The sequence below is a fragment of the Drosophila melanogaster genome, chromosome 2L (assembly GCF_000001215.4).
Source record: "Drosophila melanogaster chromosome 2L".
Lineage (NCBI taxonomy): Eukaryota > Metazoa > Arthropoda > Insecta > Diptera > Drosophilidae > Drosophila > Drosophila melanogaster.
In genome coordinates this window covers 14,701,271-14,716,761 of record NT_033779.5, presented here as the reverse complement: position 1 = coordinate 14,716,761, position 15,491 = coordinate 14,701,271, and the positions used below count along the sequence as shown (strand labels likewise).

The window sequence follows — 15,491 nt, the reverse complement described above, 5'->3', positions numbered from 1 at the left end:
ATAGTTATTTTTGCAAACGTTTTTAAGCACATCAAGTACTTTTAATGGTCAAAACAAAGACCTGCAGCTTCCGTCATACTTGAGCATGTCACTGGTGCCGCTTTGTTGTCTGAGCCCGCTCATTTCTCGTCATATGAATATGGGGAAAGTAGCATTTTGCAGATTGCAAATATTATAATATTCCCACACAGATGCCTTCTGACAGCTCAAGAGTCGCTGCCTGTAGTCCTGTCTATCCTTAGCGCACATAGTCGGTGCCGCCGCTTTGGTTCGTATCGCATTTCTTGCTTTGTTTGGGCTGGCTGTCTAACTGTCAGTTCAGTTAGCTTTTGTTGGTAATTATTCAGATTTTGTTTGCATTTCATGCATAAATAAATCACTGAAAATTGCGGCTCAAAACTATAAATGCCAAGTCATACATCTGTCACTGTTTGGAGAGTAGAGATGGCGTTGGAGTCCTGGGAAGTTGGATAATATTCTCGGACGGGCACTAAACTGCAGCTGCCTCTCATTAGTACACAGTCGCTATGCCTTGCTCCCTTTACTCTAATTTAATCAAGTTGAATGGCAAAAGAAATTACGCTTTCTTTTTCGGCGGGTGCTTCAAAAAATACACAACAAAATAACGACGAAGAAACGGAATATTACCATGGCTAACAACATTTGGGGCCGCGCGTCCTTTATGTAAATTGCGGCCAAATTAGTGAGTCAAGGAATACCGAATCCCGGTACAGGTGAAGAAAAACAGACACTTAGAGGTTACTGGCACAGCTTTGGCCTCACAAAATGACTCCGGGCGAATTACTTAACCGCTGCCCAAGTGGGTGCACATAAAGATCCATTAGATGCAAAAGGTAAGTGGGTAAGCGACAACATCAGTGGCCCCATCAAATTTTAATTTGCATTCAAATTAAATGGCATATCAAATATTAACAATGTATGGAAAATGCTAATGTCCAATATACTTCACTTTCCACGGACATAATACGATTACCGATTGCATCTAAAGAGAATCAAATAAATCTTTACGAACATATAAAAAAATTACAATATTGCGTCTATCAGAGTGCAATGCTTTAGCTAAACTATTTTCAAATCGGACTTTCCCAGTAATTTATTAAGCAAATTTACCAGCAGTTTTCAACCTTTTCTTCTTAATTGTTCAGTCATAAAGCCGTTCGGGTAATGATTGCATGCGTATGCCTCGATGAACTTGATGATTTGATTAAAAGTTCCCGCAAAATGTGTGTTTCCCCGCATAACCCGAAAATCATTAGGGGTTTCAATTTAATTCCCTAATCCGCAACATCCTTTTCTTCCGCCTCCTCGCAGAGGATTGGGCCCAGAATCTTTTATCTTTCTCCACTTTCCTCTTCCCACTTTCCACTCTCCACCGACTTCAATATAATCCCCAAAGTGCGATTTTCTTACGACCCAATCCACATCGTTCTGGCCCCACAGTCGACTGTCATCAACGACGTCAAAAGCGCTGCCCGCTGAGCCAACAATTAACAATTAAAACCCCAAAGCGCACAACTCAATTTTGCAATACACACAGAGTGCGAGTGAGGCAAACACTGCAATGGCAATCTCATAGATACGTATATAGTATATATATCTATATATATATATATCTTTGTATATATATTCAGCAGATAGCAAAGGATAGATAAGGGTAACCCACAACAACAATATTCCGGCACCAATGGGCACTATTGCCACGGCTAAGTTCCCTGTGTGCTCCGTAGTCGCACTTACAACTAAAAACTTGTTACGTATTTAATTGCAATTAAAAAGTTGTTTTGTAGTTACGAGTGTTGGTGCTCTTGGCTTTCTTGGTGGATGGCGCTGGCTGTATAGCTGACTGGCGTTGTTTTGTCAGACAGGCAACTACAGGATGGCTTCGAAATTGTCTCCAATAACAAAACCAGAACCAAAACCCCAAAGACTCTGAAGCCGGGATGAAGTCATTACAAGGCGAAATGAAAATGCGTGGAAAAGAAGCCAAAAGGGTTTTCCGCTTAATGACTTTGATGGTGTTTCGGTGCTTTCGGATAAAGGAACCAAAAATGCCACCGACCCTTCCACACCCACTTGCTCTCCTCTGATTTCAACGATAGCACTCATTAGAGTTTTGCGATTTTTGGCTTAAAACTTTGGCCATAACAATTGGCCATGGCCATCATCGCGATTTTGACACAAAACACGAAGTCATTGCTGAATTCACATCCAAATAGCAGGCAAATTGTCTGCTCCTTGGCCTCGTAAACAAATTGTTTGTATTTGATTTCGTGTAATTTTATATGACAAAGCGTTATTGCTTTATTAAACTAAAATTAGCTTGGTTTTGCATGAACTAGTATTAAATATTTAAACTAGGATTATAGAAAAGCATTATTATGTCTTGGTTTATAATTGTGTGTTTTTAAAAATATTTATTTATCGTGTGTTTATCTCTACGATCATGGCTTTAGTTAATGGCTTGCTTTTGAGTTCTATAGATAGTGGTCAGTCTATGTCTAGTTTCCCTCACTAAGGAGCTTTAGCCGAAGAAGTTAAATAGGTTCTCCTGCTGCTGTTGCTGCTGACCTCCACCGCCTTGCTGCTGCTGCTGTTGCTCCTGGAAGAACTCCACTCCGCCGCCGAAAGGACCTCTGAAGATGACACCCTCCTCCTGCTGTTGCTGCTGCTGACCACCGCCAAAGCCGCTTTGCTGCTGCTGCTGTTGTTGTTGCAGACCACCTTCAAATCGTTCAATACCCCTAATAATTTGACCAAACGGACCGAACTGGGCCGATGCAAAGGCGAGGAGCGCAACAAAAACGATTATCTAAAAAAATAATACATACAGTACAATACATTTAGTTTCAACTAAAAAATAACGTAGATGTCTATATTAGCCAATTTTTAGCGAAAAATACCGTGAATTTCATGTTGAATATTGAAAATATTCCTCAAGCGAACAATCTTATTTCACCGGAATGCTAAAATCAACTGTTTGAGTTTCGGCTGCTGGCTATGAGTATTTATCTGAATTTTTGTTAGGCTTTATGCCCATTCAAAACTGGTTGAGCACGGTGCGATCGCCGCTCGGACTTCCCTGTTCAAATCATTGTGAACGTTTGTGTTTATAGGGGATTTTTTCTGTTGTTGAAAACGTTCAAGTATCTGGGGTTGACGGGCCCACTAAAAATACAGGTTTGCAATCAGCTCTTCTTGGCGTATGCTCTTCGCTAATCAAATTAGGTTTTTTGTTAAATTATTGCTGTCAGAACATTTGGTTATTTCACAATTTTGCATGAGTCAGTATCTGCCTTTGGTTTTTATGCCAACATCATTTGCGAATTATTCAAGTGTTTGCAATTAATGTTGTTATAGCACAAAAATGTCATTAACCCATTAAGTGATTTTCGATTAGCTAAATAAAAACAATTTTTTATGTTGAAACACAAATTTTTAATTTAATTTAATAATTCATTTTTCTTGATGTTGCTTATGTCCAAAAAAATAAACCCAAACGTATTTATAAGCAAGCGAAATAAATGAAGGTTACTCATTAATAAAATCTCTGTCGATCTAAAGGCCTACAATAAGCCATTGTCAAAACATGTAAATGAGTATTTAAAAACAAAAACTGTTTTGTGTTTGTTATACTAATACGTTCAAATAATTTATTTTAATTTTTAGTCGAGGAACTAAAGTAACAGCCTTAGAAGAAGCCTCCTTGTTGCTGCTGCTGCTGCTGCTCGATTCCTCCAAATCCGCCGAATCCACCGAAGCTTTCCTGCTGCTGTTGCTGTTCTCCGAAGCCTCCGAAACCGCCGAATCCTTCTTGCTGCTGCTGTTGGCCACCGAATCCTCCGAATCCACCGAATCCTCCATATCCGAATTGAGGAAGCGCGGAAGCAACGGCGATAAGGGCCACAAAAACGATCACCTGAATGGCCGTTTATTATTTTTATAAAGTCCTTAATCCCTGCGAGGTGTAGCTCTGGTGGCCAAACTTACCAAGAATTTCATATTGAATTTGAAAATGAATTCAATTTGTACTAATATCCCAGAAGATGAGGATGCTTCGATGTTGCACTCGATACTGTGCCCTTTCTGTCACGTCTTTCTCTATTTATACGATTTTTTTGAATTCATATAATGTTTGAATTTCGGAGGTTCTTTACCCGCACTGAAATAAAAACTTGTCCCAGACACTGGACCAGACGTGGGGGCTTTCCTCACAGGTGACCAGCGTTTCTCTTCCAATCCGGTTTTGAATTTGTTGTGGTTATTGACCGGTTTCCATTTTTTTTTAGGGGAACAGGCGCCAGGTGCGTGGCTTTTGATATGAATTTTAATAGTTTGCCAATTTATATTTAAATAGTATTTTTACTGAATTTATGACTAAGCTATTCAGTTTCTAGAGGCACGTTTCCAAGAATCAATATATTGAACCCAAACTAGACGTTGTTGATGCTACTTGACGTTGTTGATGATGCCTTTGTTTCTGGGGTTCTCAAAACAAATTTGCTTCCTTACTCTAATGTTTACCATAGAATCACATTAATGTGTTACGTGTATATATAATTATTGAATCTTACTGAGCTGGACATTTGAACAAATCACCCCTTCCAATTGCCACATTTATATCCGGGCAAAAGTAAATGCAAATGAGCGTAAAAAAAACATATTTTTTTCAATTCGGTTACATTTCGTTGAGATAAACAAATTCCATTGACATAATCAAAAGAAACTTTGTTGTTTTCTTATTTCGTTGGCGTTCACTTCAAGAGCGGTCCAAACGAAGCGAACCAAGCTCACTCAATAGATAAGTGTCTCGATGGGGAATCACCTGCAGCGAATGGGGAATACTGGCGACCGGAGACCGGAGACCCTGGAAATTTTACCGTACCTCGACGAGGGTGAAGTGAAATTGCATTTGGTGTGCGGCGCCAGCGGCAATCGAGTTTGGCAATACGTGTTGCCTTTAACTTGGCTCTTAACCCTGCCATCCGAAAAGAGGGTGATGCGAAAGACTGCGACGACGAAGACGGTGCCTTTTGGCATACTTCAGTGGAGCGCATAAAACCCTAAATGAATTTATTTGGCTCATTTAAAGCAGCTAATTTATTTTTATTTCATCGAATTTGTGTTTAGTCGGGCACCACAAGTCCCTCTTCCCGGTTGGCAAGTAAGCTGTTTAGTGTGGGTACTAGTGACTTTATCCGTTTAATGTTCAAGTAACTTACAACGCAAACTCGCTCAACTTAACTTAAATCAAAGTAAACCCTCTACTTCAAATAAACCACCGCTTCAAAACTAATCATATAGCCGTTGCTTTTTGGAAATGTGCAGTAATTTTGGTAAAATGTCTAATGAACCCTTTTCGGGAGGCCTAGGCCCTTAAAATTGCAGAGCTCCGGGGAAAACACTCTGGGCCAACGTCTGCGTCGCGTGTCAAAGTTGCAACATTCAACATTCAACGCTCTTTGACTCCTTTGATGGTGGCCCAACACGACACCCAAAGCCGTGCACTGAAATTTGTTCAAATTCATTTCAATTACCGTCAATTTTCAATAATTTTGTTCAAATTATATTCCATTAGGTTCCATAAGTTCAAAAAAAAAACACTTTGCATAAACATAATTAGCCTTTTGCTTACAACGCAACATTTTTGGGACATTCTTTGCTCTTTTAAACTTTAATCGAGCTGAATTTATAATTAAATATTTGCGTCACCGATAGGTAAACAACAAACTGTTGACTACGTTAGTTTCTTGATTTACGTTAAGTTGGTATTGGCGAATGAAAGAAAGGTTAAATAAAATAGTAAAAAAAAAACATTTAAACTATTTAAGATACACATTCTTCGTTATATATAGTTCAGTAGTACCCTACGTTTCCAACCAAGCTGTTTTTTTTTTGATATAACTACGTTTAATTTTAAACTTTTGGCACTAGTAACTTGGCTTGACTTCTTTGGCACCCCCGTGCGACGCAATGTCTTAGGTTATTTGGGTGGCTAGCAATGCATTAGCCCAGTCAGAATGTTATGCCCCACCTGCAGGTGGGTGCAAATTCCTGGAGCTGAATATGTGGGGTGGCGTGTGGGTGGTTCCATTTCCATCCATATGAATTTCACATGCTTAAGCCGCAAACTTATGTGCGCGCACAGCTTGAAATCCAAGCTCACGTAAACTCAACTGGAAACTAAGCCCGAAAGAAATGGTATTCCGAAGAGGAAGATGTCGGCTCTTCCGTATCTGGTGCCGGGAACTTTCGCCAACATGTTAGCAGGGGCTTAGGACTTAGAACTCGACACTCAACAATTTTTGAGCCAAGTCAATGAGCAATTGACTGCCAACGCACCGCCGCCACCTGTCCATATATAGATATGGCAGGAACCTGCATATATTCGTGAAAACTTCCTTGCACTCTGCGGGCATCTGCATATTTTTGCGCAAATATGTTTTAATATGGGTTAGAAAAGTTTCCCACTGCACTCGCATCGCTTCGAAGGGCGGCGAAGTTTTCTTTATTGCCTTTTGGCCCGCTTTTTGCCCTCACCGCGTTTTTTTTTTTATACTAAGTGCACTTCCGGCTGGAACGCGAAGAAAACTGAATTTTACTTACAAAACCAAACTTGGAAGAGATTTTTGTAGGCTTTGACTTCATATTCATAATCCCAATCAGGAGTGGCATTCCCTGACCCCAGCTAATTTTAGGCACATTAAAACCAAAAGAGCCCCAAAAAAAGGGCATTAAATCCGTAAATGAACCAGTTAATAATACTAATAATTATGCCTTGTAAAACTTTTTATTTATCTATGCAGTTCATTACAGTCGTGCAATAACCTTGCTTAATCCTTGGTAAGAATTGATTAAAAACTTAGCAACTTAATTATTTTGCAGCTAATTTGTGACTTAAACAGTAATTTCGAATAATTAGTAATGCCGTGCAATTTAAATTGGGAAAAATAGCATGTAAGTTTCATTGTAATATAAGGACAAGACATTTTAAAATGAATTTCGGTACTTCATTTGTGCCACAGTGTCCTCGTCCTACTCGCTAATTGTATTTCTTCACCTGAGCAAACTTTGGCCTTTAATCCCTTCGCCCTGCGACCAACAAAAGCGGCCCGCACTTTGGGCCTCACTCGAAGATTATGTCGCCTTGGATTCGCTTAAGTTGATCCCGAGTAGTTTGCAGTTGGGTAACCAAGTGAAGATGCATCTGCGGCCGAGGAACGTGAAGAAGATGCAGACGAGGGGCTCTTAAAAGTTTGGTTTTAATTAAAGGAAATTTGCGTGCGTGGCACTTGATTTGTAGTTTTCCAGCACTTCCGTGTGTGCGGGCATTTTCCACCTAGGCACCACCCTAAAACCCCATAAAAAATATAAATATAATTGAAATTCTAAATTGCAATTGCCGCAAGTGCTCCTCCATTTGCAGATGCCAAGTTTCCGAGTTGCCAAGATGCTCCGATGCTGCAAATGCTGCAAATGCGGGCCTTCTCCGGCCTCAGTTCTGGGCAATTTCTTGTACCCGCTCGTAATTAGAAGCAAATGCAAATTTACACTTTGAGTGTGTCGGTGATGACGGAAGTCATTGGTAAAACCTGAAGCTGTGGGCGGGCAGAAAGTTGGCTCTGCCGTTGGAGTACTTCGGTTTCCACTGTTCGTTGCTGTGCCGGTGCAGATATAATGAGAAAAGTTTCAGGTAATGCAAGGACTCTGCCAAGGATGAAGGACTATTGGTTAAATCTATTCCAGTACAAACATCCTTATCATAAGCTTGTTTTAAATAACTGATTTGCGAAAGGTAGCTTCGAATAATTCATTACTCCACCTCACTAGTGTATTTATATCTTACCCATATAATTCATTTCACAATCATCACAGTTTATCAATGGCAAATAACAATACTTTTTTGCCACATCCTAATTTGCGTCACAAAATATTTTCTGATATCAGAGTTAAGATTATTAACACATAGTAAATCATATCTCATTAGATCAAATATTTCCCAAACCATCCTCTTGATTTAAATAATAATCACATTGACATCCATGAGCGCACCTCAGCGTTCGAGTTTATTTCCATACCAATCCATCTCGTTCTATACAAATGCACCTCATTCATGGCAAATTAATTACCGCAAAGCTATTAATCAACAAAAGGCGAGATAACCGGCAGATAAACGCGTCCTTGCTTTTCGAGTGGGCGGCATGCTTGGCGGTGTTGGAAAGGGGGCGTTGAGAAAAACCCCCCACGAAAAAGTTAATTTGGTGTATTAAGTGTAGCCGCAGTAGTAGCAATAAGTTGTAATGGCCACAGGACGATAGACATCAGTTTCGGTGGTCGGTGTGGGATAAAATCCTTTCGAGCGTGAAATGTCCGAAATGGAAATGGAATTACCATTTGGTGAGTTTCCTCTTCTGACTTTTAACTGATGGGCAACAAGTGGAAATGAATGAATGACTGGGAGAAAGTAATTAAAATCGCTTCGTTGTCGGCATTGCCGCCTATCTGTGGCAAGATGAGACAAAAACTTTTCCATATTTCAAATCGAGATTTCGAAACATTCGTTTCGCAGTCACCAAACTGGGTTGTCAACGATGGCTTATAAGAGGCATTGCGGTTGAACGCATTTGCCTCAATTGGCCTTAGAATTGCCATGCACCCCCAACCCATGGAATTGGGCTCCACAGCCTCGTTTGATCTACTTCTTAGTTGGTTTTTGCGTCACAAGCTTTTTGATGAGACAGAGAGACTGGGGCAACCGCAGGTAAATGAGTTTTGATATTGACATGAATTATTCGCCTCACTTAGCCCAGCAAATGGGGGCATGTTTGATAAGTATCTATGACGCACTTGCAAGTATTCTTAGGCATTTCTATTTGTTGGGGTAGCACTTTATAAATTAGCTTTTAAAATTTCATATACTTCTTAAATTAGATTTATAATTGCTGAAGAGAATACTTATAACAGCAACAACATATCGCCAAATGAAAAGAAAATCCAAATTTCCCCGAATCTCAAAACTGAAGCTTTTGAGTATAAATAATTTACAACCATTTTCTTAAGTATAATAAAATAAAGTTACAATCTTTTGAAAAGTATTCTTTTATGGTTTTCAGTCTTAGCTCAATTTAATATATCTACAATGTCATTCCGAAAGGAAATGTTACATTTTAGGGGTCGATTTAGCATCAGAATTTCTTCAACCTCAGAAGTTTTAAAAAGAAGTTGAATTAAAATGCTTATAAATGTAAAGCGTGTAATCATCTCCTACCTTAATTGGTAGGATCCCACCATCCGGCTTTTTTCATAACAGCATAAATGGTTTTAGTTCCGGCATTGTTCCGATCACAAGTCGTAAACTTGGCCCTAACTTGACTCTTAATAAAGAGTAATTCGTCGGACTTAGGTTTGCCAAACGACTTAAGCCGATAACCTTCAGGCTCGCCGCCGACGACAATCTCGTCAAAAAATTATTTCGATCTCCTGTTCGCGAATTTTGTCTTGCAGTTGGTAAACCACTTCATTATTTTGATGGCACAATCCCACATGCTTTAACAAGGGCTTAATAGTAGGGTAGCAAATGGTACTGCATTTATCTTCTTGATCATCTGGTAGAGCACAAGACTGAAAAAAAAAGAAAATATGATATACCGAAATTCATGGAATATCTTTAACTTGCAGGTCCCAAGCACTGCTATTTTAATTAACACTGACTATCTGAATAAATATCCTTTGGCTCAATAACGGGTATCTTAAAGTGGAGGCACTGTGTTTCCATTTAAGCTCAAATGAAATATTAATTACCTATTGTTCTTTCACGAACCCTAATTCACCCACAGACTTAGTAACAAAAAATGTTTTAGGCACTATATATGTATAGAATAACCGTTTTATTGTAGTTCCAAATTTACTAAATTAAAATCGATAAATGTAAGCGCTGGGAACAGTATATTCATAAATGTTGCTGAATAAAGATTGACTTTACATTCCATTGAATGGCAAAATACAGTCATTATGCACTTAATCTGTGATTTACAATCTCTGGGGCACAATTCAATGCTCGCCTATCAGGATACAGCATGTATGTAGTGGGAGGAATAGGAGGTTTGGTGTTATCAATTCTTTTGCCTGCCTAACATTTTATACATTGAAGACATTCATTGCTCCCACTAATTTTTTTTAGATCTATAAATTCCCAATTAATGTTAAAAAGTATTGGGAAAAACTGACTTCTTCTAAATTTAAAATAGTTTTGACATGCTCCCCTAGGTGTCGCTGTAGCGCGGCACGTTTAAGAATACGTCCGCTAGAGAGCGACACCACTGTGCTTATCGTGTATCCCTAAAAGTATGCAACATTTTAGTAGATGTCGACTTTAGCACCTTGATATATTTGCCTATAGGTGGCGCGGATTACAGAGCTTTTAAAGCTTTTATATTCACTAGATTTCCGGTAGGTGGTGTCACAGTTCTTCCGTTCATTTCGTTTGAAATAATGCATTTTATGTAGTAAAAAATTATTGCATAGTAATTTTATTTTAAACAATTACATTGGCAGGCGACCGACTGAGCAGGCGCCTAAATTGCGCCCCACAGCCGGTTACCAATTTCTTTTCCTTTAGCAATCATTGGCAAAACCACAAAAAGTGCTAACCACCATGGACTGTATGTAAATTCCATGGTCAAATGATCAATTGGCTCACTGTGCCAGCTACTAAGCCAGTATAACCAGCGATGGGAGTCATAGACAACGCAACGCAACCCAACCGAAAGAAAATCCATTTCCCTCCGATCCTCTGGTGCACTTGATACCCCATGCCCACCGGAAAAATCGCTTGCATGACTGGGAAACTGAGAAGTTGGAACTGCTGCAGTAATTGCTCTGGCACATTGAAGTGTTCCAGTTTCGATCTTCCGCTTTTGCGGGACCCACTACGTTCGATTCGGGGATCGCCTCACGCACACCTATCGCAATCGACTGGTCATGCAAATCGCAGCCACTAGCCACTTGACCAAGCCTTGTTTACTCCTTGGCCCACTGAACTCGACCATGCTGGCTAATATGCACCGGAAAATGTTTTCCAATTTGTATTTTTTAGATCTTAACAAATTGAGGGAACTTCTTGTTTTTAAAATTATGTAATGTCTTTGTTTGTTAAAATTTAGATAAATATGTTTATAATACCTTAAAAATTAGCACTTAACTTTGTGGCGGTATTTCAAACTACTAAATCAAAATGAGATACGGCTTGAACATTCCACTAACATAAATCAAAAATCTTACCATAATTTTAGGCTACGATTTGAACTTCGTTCTAATTTTTTTCTGTCATATTTTTTAGGCTACGCTTGGCTACCAACTGCAGTTTTTCACCATGGGCGCCACTTGCTGGGCGTTCATTGGGGCAACTTTCCAGGCCCAACGAGGGCTGACCCTAATCGATTGTCGTTTAGCTGCAGATTTTCTTTTCTATCGAATGGGTAGAGGTGCTGGGCTCTCCCTCACCCAGAGTAACTTGCACTTGGTACTGGTGCTCTTACCCAAAAGCTGCCAAGTCATTTCTAATTGACCCAGCTAGGACGGCTAAAGGAGAATGACGTTTAGAATAATGTCTCATAGTGCAATGATTGATGTCAATCCACGGGGTCGCCCTTTCTTCTGCCTCTGGGGCAATTGGGTCAACTATTGGAAAAGCATTTCGCATCGTAAAAAAGTTCATTCTCATGGCCCGCAGAAATGTGTCAAGTTGCTGGCGCCTGGGGGTCTTTTAAAAGTATTTCCATTTTTTTTTTTCCATTTTCAGTTCGCCATGCAAATTAAACTTAATACGACGTACTAAGACTCGGCAAAGCAACCAGTTTCTTGAGGAAATTCACTTGAATTTGCTCAGAACGCACTGGTCAGGTGGAAAGGGGGCAACGACGTCAAGTTCCAGGCCCGGAATCATTTACACCTGTTGCCAGTACGATAGTTTGAGAGTTGGAAGCGTTGGCTAAACCTTACTGGGATCTCCAGTCCCCAAAGCAGGGATTTGTATTCATTTGAAGTCTTAATCACAAATCAGATTACCATGGCCCCTCTGTAAATGGCACATGGTCCATTTTCCAGACTCTCCTTTGCCAGTCGGATTTTGACTATCGTGAGAAGTGGGTTTTGGTCAAATACATATGTTTAAAAATAATGACCTATATTTGGAGTATCGAATAAAAATATATACTTTTACATAGATTACATAAAATTAGTTTATTATTTAATTTTTAGTCTCTCGACTTTCGCTAAAATATTTGGAATTTTCCTGGCTTACTTTAATCGACGAAGTTAAGTGATAATTGCAAATCGACTGATATAAAATAAAGATTTAAGACGTGTCAATCGAAATGAATGCAAATAAATCAATGCGTAAAGAACACACCTCTGGATTCGACGTTCAACCTTTCACTATCTCGACACTTCTCCCTATGGATCCTTTCTTGGCTTTAAATCGTCATTAAGTTTAAATTTATATCTTCCTTTAAGTATCAAATCACGTGGCCTACCGTAAATGATCTCGGTTGAGGCCATTTTCCAGCCCCAACACTAGACACTTGGATCTGGCTCGGGCCTGTGATTAGACTAGTTTTTAATTTTTATGCTGTGTTTAAATATTTTGTGCCACACCTATGCCGGCGACACGAGCAGAGAGGCTGAATAGCAAAAAAGCAAAGCAGGAACGCTTCGTGTGTGCACTTGTTTCGAGTCCAGGTAAAAGCAGCTGGAAGCCAAATTTAACGATGACATAAATACTAAAGATAACGAGCAGCAGGTGAGCCCGAGCGAGTATCCCTCAAATGGCCTGGCGAAAAAATCTAAAATGTAAAATCACAAACGGTCCCCCCTTTTATGTTGGGCATGGCTCGGTTGAAGTACGTTTGCAGCAATGTAAATTTAATTAAGTGCTCGGACGTCTACGATTTTGATTGCACTTGGGTGTGGAAGTGACCTCGAGCACATTTTCTAAATAAATGCGGATAAGCTGAGAAAATCAAGACAAGATTCGTTTTAACGTTTCTGCAGAACATTGGTTTTCCAAACAACAATTTACATTCAATTCTGCTTATGGCTTTTTTTAATTTCGTAGTGGCTAACAATCAAAGAACGTTTATATGAACGTTTAATGCTTTTAGCAGTTTATAATACCTATACCTATACAAATATATAAATAAATGTGGTCTGTATCCAAATAATTAGCATTACTTAATCTTTTATTTGATTATAAGCCGCAACAACTGCTGGCTTCCATTACGCATTTAATATTTGTTGTATTACCTAAGTATTATGATTGCGAATATTTTATGAATAACTGGTGAGGCTAATGCGTGTATGAATGAATATTTGTTATTTTGAATGCATCCACGACTCGAATGCAAACATATTTGCAGCTCGACGAAGCCCGAAGCGATCTGCCCAGCTGCACCTTCTTTTTTTGCTTTTCTGCACAGCCCAATCCACTGCCCATATTTGTAGCATGCAGCAGTTTGTTGCACATTATTTTGTCTGGCCGCCGTCCCAGAAGCTGTTGTTCATGCTCATGCTCTAGCCGTTGTTGTCGTTCAGCTGATAACTGGAGCAATAATCATGCAAAGCACAGTTAAATGAAGTCGCGCATGAAATGCGCCAGCATAGAAAAAAAAATCATAATGAAAGCAAGAAAAAAAATATATATGTAGTGCAAAAAGGAAACAAAATAAACAAGAGAAACGTAGTAATTGCCAGTCAAGCCAGAGGAAAGAAAGAATTTCTTTCGAAATTATATTTAACAATTTCAGTGAAAATGGCCAAGAATTAAGAGTTTGGGGCCTGCCCCGTTTTAATCATCGGTTGCATGCAACACAGCCAAGTTACAACCTGTTGCTGTTGCTGTTGCACACACGACTGAGCAAAGATGATCGAGATTCGCATATAACCACCCCAAAACCCCAAACCCCCAACCACCAACCATTGGGTGGCTTTCTGGGTGTTGTCTTGTCATTATCTTGCTCGACGGCATTAATCAGAGCGACCTGCTCGCTGCAGCCAGCCATCCGTCGATTGCATTCGAGTAAACCTATTTAATTAGAATAGATTCCGATTCCGATTTCGATTCGGAATCCTTTTCCCACCGTCTTGACTTTAACCTGAAACAAATTTGAACGTCGCAGCAAGTTAACGAGATTTTGATTTATTACATTTCTATAATTTAAAATAGCAAGGGAGAGAGAATAGCCGGGGTATGGACACAAATTGTAATGAAATTCGTATTTTTATTTCGCACTGTCGCCGGCAGTCAACAATGTTCTATGAAGATTTATGGCAACCAATTGACCCAAGTTTCGCCAAGGTGCTGGCCCAAGAAGCTGTCAATTGGCCGCGGAGGGGGAGTTGGCAGCAAATTGAAATTGAGTTTCCAACGGCAGAAGAAAGGCGAATTGCGGCATTGAATGGGCGTTATTTGATGAATTGTTATTGCTAAAAATTTATTTGGCTATCAGTGTTTTATGTGCGATGCTGTCTGAATAGGAATTTATTAGCTATTAACACAATAAAAAATATACAAATAAAGAACATTTTAAAGTTAGGTAATAAATAGTAAAACACTAATTATACCTAAAATTTCACTTGTTTAACTGCAATCTAATTACACCCTAGCCAAGCAGCACAAACAATCCTCTCGCCCGAACAAATCGCATCCACGTCTCAACCTAAATTCAAAACAAATTTGATTAATTTCACTTGAATTTCACTTGCTCGCCCAGCACGGCGGCATCTTTCAAAAAATCTTACAGAAAGGGATCACAGATGATCAAGAGGCATCGACTCCCAAGAGTTTTCGGGTAATTAGAGTAGAGCGGCAGGTAAGCGCCTTAGTGTTGCAGTGTTTTGTAGCCCCAACTGCAGTTGCTGCACATTTTCACCGGGCAATTAAAGCGGCAATGAGTGCATAGAGGGGAGACAGATAGCCACACTGAGAAAAACTAGTGTCCGATAAACACAACTTCACAAATACCTATCGATATATACACTATATTTTATTCTATTTATATTTTGTAAAGATTGCTAGCCATTGCAAAGCACCAACTCTTTTTCTGCTCAATTTGAAATATTTTTCTCAGTGCAGCCAAGAGTTAGCCGTACACTTTCGTGGAGCACTGTAGTCGAATTGGCTGAGGCTGCACCCGCCCGCTTCTAACGAGCGAAAGTGTTGTAAAATATTTTGTTCGTTTTTTACTCCATCTGGCTTGGTTCATGTTTATGCTTTAAGCACATATTTCTCTGGTGATTTTATTGTTTTCCCATTTCGATTTTTAATTGCATTTTTAGTTGTTGTTTGTTGTGGGCTTGGTCGCGCTCCAATTTGTTGACAAACAATTTTTGTTCACGATGCGTCACAGTTGATTGAGTGACTCGCAGGTGATAGGAAGAAAACAAAAAAAAAAAAAAAGAAGGGGGAAAAGCCGCTT

At 39.5% G+C, this 15,491-nt stretch overlaps 2 protein-coding genes across 5 annotated transcripts; both read right to left on the bottom strand.

The window, feature by feature from the left end:
- Window positions 1–2,235: 2,235 nt before the first annotated feature.
- CG34165 (uncharacterized protein) lies at window positions 2,236–3,012 on the bottom strand. Of its 2 annotated transcripts, none has more exons than NM_001299011.1 (2): window positions 2,922–3,012; window positions 2,236–2,830 (listed from the first exon to the last, which is right to left on the bottom strand). In NM_001299011.1, the coding sequence occupies exons 1-2, from the start codon at window positions 2,931–2,933 to the stop codon at window positions 2,543–2,545; spliced, it is 300 nt and encodes a 99-aa protein (NP_001285940.1). In that variant the 5' UTR covers window positions 2,934–3,012; the 3' UTR covers window positions 2,236–2,542. The 2 variants fall into 2 exon arrangements, with proteins under 2 accessions (NP_001285940.1, NP_001097161.1); NM_001103691.3 differs by having other exon boundaries at window positions 2,407–2,830.
- A 451-nt stretch (window positions 3,013–3,463) lies between these two features.
- On the bottom strand, window positions 3,464–4,291 carry CG15282 (uncharacterized protein). 3 transcript variants are annotated; one of them, NM_001299010.1, is made up of 3 exons: window positions 4,176–4,291; window positions 4,009–4,119; window positions 3,644–3,937 (listed from the first exon to the last, which is right to left on the bottom strand). In NM_001299010.1, exons 2-3 carry the CDS (start codon window positions 4,018–4,020, stop codon window positions 3,710–3,712), a joined length of 240 nt encoding a protein of 79 aa, NP_001285939.1. In that variant the 5' UTR covers window positions 4,021–4,119; window positions 4,176–4,291; the 3' UTR covers window positions 3,644–3,709. The 3 variants fall into 3 exon arrangements, with proteins under 3 accessions (NP_609716.2, NP_001285939.1, NP_001188811.1); NM_135872.4 differs by lacking the exon at window positions 4,176–4,291 and having other exon boundaries at window positions 3,464–3,937; window positions 4,009–4,097; NM_001201882.1 differs by lacking the exon at window positions 4,176–4,291 and having other exon boundaries at window positions 4,009–4,097.
- Window positions 4,292–15,491: the final 11,200 nt, after the last annotated feature.